Consider the following 7,038-nt stretch of genomic DNA (forward strand, 5'->3'; position numbering starts at 1 on the left):
GAACAACTCAGTATTAAAAAATGGGGAGAAAGATTCTCAAAAGATGACTGAATTGTTCTTTTCTTCACGGACATTAATAGAATCACAAATTAAACTATCTTAATGGCCACCTGACATAGTTCAGGCTATTTGAAGGGTAAAGTGTGTGCCACTGGGTGCACGTGCAGATTTAAATGAGAAAACACAGATAACATATGTGCAAACTGCCCCCAAGCCGCAGCTCTTCCTGACCATGTGTGGGTACCAGGCTGTTTATGTACATTAGGAAGTCAGAAAATTTTACTTTTTCCCTATTCCAAATGGATAAAGGGGGAAGTAAAGTTACAGATGGCAATTCTTGAGATCCTTTAAGACAGCAGGATGTAGAGTCTCGCTGAACGGTGTAACTCTATTGTGAGAGCAAGCTATTCCTGGCTGCTTTTAGTTACCTTCTGGATATAAAACATACGAGCCACTCTTCAGAATCTTACAAGCACTCTTGGAGCCTGCTAGAGAACATGACAACGCTTTTTCAAGCAGTCCAATTACTGTTATACACCAGAACTAGGAAAAAAAAAAGGCCCTGGCCAGGTAGCTCAGTTGACCAGTATCACCTGGATACACCAAGGTTGCAGGTTTGATCTCCAGTCAGGGCATATACAAATAGCAATCAATAAATACATAAACAAGTGAAACAACAAAGTGATGTTTCTCTCTCTCCCCTCTTCCTCTAAAATCATTAACTAAAAAAATTTTTTTTTAATTTCAAAATAAGCAAAAATGGCCTGTTCTGACCTTGGACAATCTTCCTTTTTGTAAACTTCATTTCAGAGCACCTAAGGGCTCACAATAAATAGAAGCCAAAGCTCCTATTAGCAATTTCATTTTTCTGTCAGTGTCAAACCAGCAACATTATCCTAATTTATTCACAAATACCACAGGCTTTGCCTATCACTTCTGTTTTTCAGTAGATACAAACCTAAAAGCTTCCAGAGTCTGACTGGATTCTGGACTAGATGCTGTTTCAATAATAATCCATGGATCCCTTCAAAGGTAGGAGTTAGCAGTCGCACTTGCAAACTCTGGAAAAAAAAGGAATGATACCCAGGATTAGTCGCATCAACATTATAACACATCAAAACAATGTGAACTAATTCCCTGATGCAAAAATCTTTTCTAAAAGCTCAAATATTTATATATTGGTAATGCTTATATTGCCCTGAAATGTGAAGTGATAGTCTGATCATTATTTCAAAGTTTTGATGTCACATCAAAAGAAAAAAAGCCCTGATCAGTGTGGCTCCATTGGTTGGACGTCATGCTACAAAGTGAAAGGTTTGATTCCCGGTAAGGGTTGTGGGCTCAGTCCCTGGTCAGAGTGTGTACAGGAGGCAACCCATCAATGTTTCTTTCTCAATTGATCTATCTTTCTTTCCCTTCTCTCTCTAAAAATCAATAGAAACATATGCTTGGGTGAGAATTAAAAAAAAAAGATATCAAAACATCAAAAGCAAGTGAGCAAGTCAGAGAAACGCTGAACTAAAAGAATGGAGCATCAGCTACCATCCTGTGCTTCCAGATTCACAACTCTCCTGCAGGACAAAAAGAGCAGAGGTTCGGAAATGCCTCAGTGACAGACTCTTTACTCCTGACGTCTCTAGACACTCGCTGCAGAACAGTTAAAGGTACTACAGCAGTTTACCAGTCTCTATTTCCAAAGTTGTTTTCAAGATGAGCATTCTCCCATTTGAATGTGTTTCATGTTCTCAAGGGCCAATTTACCTTTATCTGTCTTGGCAATTTCTTAATCTGTTTCATTATTTATTTTTATTTTTTTTCCTTAGCTCTTTCCTGGCCTGCTGTTGCTATGGAGAAAAGTAACACCTTGCTCAATGCTCCTTTATGAGGAGCACATTCATGCAATTTCCTTTAGCAATAGAATAAAAATTCCCAGTCTATACAATTATTGCCCCATTTAATTAATACTACTAATGTTGCCTCAGAAATGACCAGAGGTTGTATGAGGGCCACAGAGTGTGAACTGAGACTAATAAGAAACATCAATGTGTTAAATATAGCACACACACACAAAAACCATTCTTCAAAGTCAGCCTCAAAGGCTGTTTAAACTAGCTAGCTTAGTTTATTGCTATTATAGCCATTGGTGAAATAATTTGCTTTCATTTCACAAGTATGAGTAAATTGTCTATTTCAGCCTTTTTTTTTTTTAATTTATCTTTTAGAGGGGAAGGGGGGAAGGGGAGAGGGAGAGGGACATCAATGTGTGGTTGCCTTTTGTGCGTCCCCTGCTGGGAACTGGCCTGCAGGGAACTGGCCTGCAACCCAAGCATGTGCCCTGACTGGGAATCGAACCACGATCTTGTGGTTCACAGGCCCAAGCTCAATCCACCGAGCTACACCAGGCAGGGCTCAGCCTTTATTTTTATAGACTAAGCAAAGATAATTATGTTCCTTCTCAACAGAATTAAAAGCAAAAAAGCCCTGACCCTGACCAGTATGGTTTAGTTGGTTGAGTGCTGTCCTACAAAGAAAAGGTCACTAGCCATCAACATGGCTAGGTTGTTGTCTGTCCCTGGTGAAGGCATGTATGAGGGGCAACCGATACGTATTTCTCTCACATGGGTGCTTCTCTCCTTTCTCCCTCCCTACCCCTCTCTCTAAAAATATAGAAATAAAATCTTTTTTTTTTAAGTGTAATAGATGCCCTCAGATTCAGGAAAGTGGACAGTAATCTACAATCTCATTATAAAAAAAAAACTGGTCCTCAAGTTATGTAAAAATGTATATTAACAGTAATAAGTTTCACCTAAAATGTGAAGGGGGGGACAACAGCAAAAACGCACCAGTATTCAGGGTTTGCTTTCAGGATTAAATGTCAACCTTAGCAGGGCCTGGAACACAGCCTTCGCATAGACGGTGCTCCATGAATTTGAGTCGGTAACATCTGAAGGTACACTACAAAAAATAAATACGACCACGTGGTATTCCGCTCACACGAATCCCTCAGGCGGCCAATAATGTCCGTGGCCAACTCCAGTATGGAAAGCGTTAGAATTCAACCTGATGGTCTCTAATCTGTGCGAGCCAAGTGTAAAATACTTCCCTGCTTTATAATGGTGAAACTCTTCTTGTTTTCAATTTTAAAACGCCAGGAAGGCAGGCAAAAATATCAATACACAATACAGAGGTTGTAAACACCCAAGCCAGGGCCTGTACCGTACCCATGTGCCCTCTCCTCCCGGGCTCCGCCGGAGCGGAATCTACGCGACCGGGATTACCTGCAAGGCTCGGCCTCTAGCCCCGATGACACCCATCGGCGTCCTGTGAACGAAGTGCGACCACCTCCTCCAGACCCCGGCGTGGAGCCCTAGGCCCCAACCCGAGCAAGGACCCCGCAGCCGCTCGGGACCTGAGCCCTGGCCTTGGCGGAAGGCACGCAACAGCAGCCATACGGCCGCCATGTTGGCCCGGAAGCGGCGTCGGCGCAGTCAGAGCCTCCTCCGTGCGCCTGCGCGATCGGGCAGCCGCGGGGCGCTCGCCTACCTGGCACTTCTAAGGCTTCGTCTCCTTCTCCCAGCTTCCGGAGTTATGCGGCCTATAGGCGCCGGTCTGACTGAGATTTCCTAGCAGTTTATTGAGATGCCACCCGGTGCTGGCGACCGCGAGTATAGCTGCAGGCCGGTGGGCCCGGGAGGAAAGGTATAGCGACCCAGCGCTATACCTTTCAGCAGCCCCTGCTTATGGGGAGGGATTGGTTGCAGCCTGCGCTGGGTCACCGAGTGGAGCGAGGAAGCCGAGAATACGAGGGTACGCGAGCAGACGGAGGAATACGATCCCGACCCTGCCGCGTTTTGGCGCAAGGAGAGCGGAGAGGGCACTTCTCACAGACGGATTAAGAAGAAGAACGTTGGAAGGGAAGGTGTGGAATAACCCCATCTCCGGCAGATGTCTGGAATCTCGCCCTACAGATGATTAATTTTGAGTAGACAACAATCTTCTCAACTGTCTTCTGGAGGAAGGCGGAGTTGTTTCTGAAAGTCATTCCCAGTCCAGATGGGCAAGATCACCTCCCTGACACTAGAGTCCACTCGCTCCTCTTGGGGAATGAGCACTGAGGAATGTTTAATCCCTGGCTCAGGCAGTGCATCTGGGGGGTCCTGACCTTGACCGGATCCTTCCTGACATTACCCACCCCTTTCAGGCCTATCTTCGCTCCGTGGTTGAATGCTTAGTTCTGAGACTGCTGATTGCGGAGACCTGAAAAGCTTGCTAAGCAGGAAAAGCAAAGACTAAGGTGGATGTATTATAGAGGTAGGGTTATGGTGACATACTTACTTATTTCTGTGCTTTTCTGTATTCCCTGAATTCCTAAGGACGAATCATAATAAAGGACGAATCATAATAATGGACGAACCATCTTCCTGAGTGCTAACTAGTGTCTTGCTCCATATCAAACACTCCCATCAATATCTACTTTAGAGATGAGTAACAGAGTCAGAAACATTCGAAGTAATCTGTCCAAAGTCACATCTGAGAAGTGATGGCACTGAGTTTCAGACGGGGGCTCACTGGTTTCTGGATCACTCACCATTATGCCTTAAGTATTACAAAGTAACATGTATGACTAGTATATCCTTCCCCTCCCTACCTCCTGAAACTGGGAAGGTTTGGGGATATTGTTTTATTTTTTGCTTTTTCAAAAATTAAATGCCCTGCCCTGGCTGGTGTAGCTCAGTGGATTGAGCACGGGCCTGTGAAGCAAAGGGTCACTGGTTCGAGTCCCAGTCAGGGCACATGCCTGGGTTGCAAGCCAGGTCCCCAGTGAGGGGCACAGGAGAGGCAACCACACATTGATGTTTCTCTCCCTCTCTTTCTCTTTCCTTCCCCTCTCTCTAAAAACAAATAAATAAAACAAAAATAAAAATAAATTAAATGCACTGATTATTGGTCCTCAGCTCTGTGTCAGCCACTGCTTTTGCAGAGGTTTTTATTTGTGGTTCATTGGTGGAGCAAGCAGCCACTAAGCAGAGAGTTGCCCCTGAATTACACAACTGAACTGCCCTTCTTTTTGTTTCTCTTGTCCTCTTAATTTTTCTTCACGAACAATCCATTCTCCCCAGTTTCCTCCTTCACCATTTTTTCTTTTCCTGGTTAAATTGTCCCATCCACTTTCTGCCATCTAGCTCACTGTGTCTTGCCCTGACTCTCACCCCAGACCAGTCCTGTGACTGTAACCAAATTTACCAGAGTGGTTTCTGGAGCCCAATGGAAGCTTGGGCAAAGCCTCCCTGACAGGAAGTGACCAAGGTCCTCACCCTCAGGCCTGTTTCCTCATCACCCAGTTCCGGGGATTTGTGACTCAAAGCCTCTAAGGAATTTGAATGTGTTTGGGAAAAGTATAAGATACAATCCCATCAATATTGTTTAAAATAAAATTGTTACTGTGCTTCAGCCTCTTTGCCTGGCGATTCATTTGTAAGCAGTGCAGGGTGATGGCAGAAGGCCAGCTTCTGGGGAAAGAACACTGGCTTCTGTCCTTCTCAGCCTATGACTTAGAGCATGTTATTAACTTCTCCAAGCCACAATTTTCTCATCAGTAAAATGGGGATGATAATTATCTACCAAGTGAAGCTAATATCAGCCTTGGGTCTCCCACAGAGTTGTTGTCAAGATAAAATGCAATTAAAGTATGTGAAAGCAACTTGTGAACCAGGAAGGCATTCATATCCAATGAGGTTCTGGGAAAACAGACTTGATTCATTTATTCAAACATTTATTTAACAAATGTGCGTTGAAGGCTGGCTGTGTCCCAGGCCTCAGGTGAATGGTAAATCATGACTTTGAACCCACCCTGCTTTAGTCCCATTTCTGCAGTAGTAGCTCAGAGCAGAGGCTCCTGTGCAGTAGGGATTGAAAGACTCAGATACCACATGTCCTGGACCAAGAGAGAAGGCTCTGTAGAAGAAAGCTGGCTCACTGGATCTAACTTGGCTCTCAGGCTGTGCTTCCTCTCCCACTAGGATATCAAGTTCACTTTCAGCCATTTCCGTCACCACTACCTTTATTTTTTTGGAACTTTGCAACTTCTGTTTACTAATTTGTACTTCCTCAGCTCTTTGAACTCTGTGTTCATCAGGGTGTTTCAACGTGGCTTCCCTTAACTGTCTGAGAAGCAATCTCACAGTGAACAGCCAGTTTGATTTAGGCCACGTCCTAGGTCTCTGCACTGCCACCCTGACACCAGATGCCATTTGTTCTAGATCCAGTTCAAGATCCATTTGCAAGCCCTGACTGGTGTGACTCAGTTGGAGTGTCATCCTGGAAAGCAAGGTCAGGGCACATGCCTGTGTTGTAGGTTTGGTCCCTGGTTGGGGCTCATATAAGAGGCTGCTGATGGATGTTCCTCACGTGGCTGTTTCTCTTCCTCTCTAAAAAAAAAAAAGAAAGAAAGAAAATCCATGAGCAAAAAGAGCCTCGGGAGCTATAGAAGGGCCACCCTTTCAGCCTGGGCTGCCTTAAGGGGAGAGGAGCAGAGAGTACATCTGTTCCACTCCCATCCTGAGAACTCCACCCTCTGTTCCTCAGCACGGTGGAGTACTTGCTCAATATTAGCTAAAGGGCTTCAGGCTAGCTGCTCTTGGAACATCTGTTGGTGCCTTGCCTGTAAAATAGGAATAAGACCGTAGCAGTCTGGAGATAGAACTTGATCTTTTGGGTTTTAAGATCTAGTCTTCCTTATTCATATCAAAACAAATAATTACTTGCTCATTTCCAAATTAGGCAGCTTGGCAGCAACTAAACTTCTAAACATTTTTTACAGCTCAGTTGCTTCCACACTCACCCTGGCCTTTGAAGCCCTTGGACTGTTGCACAATATAATTGCTGCACTGTAGTCATGAAGGTGAGCTAATCCTGCTGAAGCTAAGTCACGCAACTTTGAGTGACCTGGTCTACAACTAGGTATTTGTCTAATATTAGGGTGTCTTCTATAAAATATAATCCTTTGTGGAATGTTTGAATAAATTTAATTATCTCTTT

At 44.3% G+C, this 7,038-nt stretch overlaps 1 protein-coding gene across 1 annotated transcript in view; it reads right to left on the minus strand.

Annotated features, from left to right (window-relative positions):
- SPG7 (SPG7 matrix AAA peptidase subunit, paraplegin) overlaps nt 1–3,476 on the minus strand; it is a 48,316-nt gene extending 44,840 nt beyond the window's left edge. The window contains exons 1-2 of the mRNA XM_037142306.2: nt 3,279–3,476; nt 959–1,061 (exon numbers count right to left, since the gene is read on the minus strand). Of these exons, the coding sequence (XP_036998201.2) occupies nt 959–1,061; nt 3,279–3,461 (286 nt within the window). The 5' untranslated portion in view covers nt 3,462–3,476. The remainder of the gene's footprint in view (nt 1–958; nt 1,062–3,278) is intronic.
- Nucleotides 3,477–7,038: the final 3,562 nt, after the last annotated feature.

Source organism: Artibeus jamaicensis, unplaced genomic scaffold (assembly GCF_021234435.1).
Source record: "Artibeus jamaicensis isolate MK-2021 breed Jamaican fruit bat unplaced genomic scaffold, CSHL_Jam_final contig_464, whole genome shotgun sequence".
NCBI classification, from domain to species: Eukaryota; Metazoa; Chordata; class Mammalia; order Chiroptera; family Phyllostomidae; genus Artibeus; species Artibeus jamaicensis.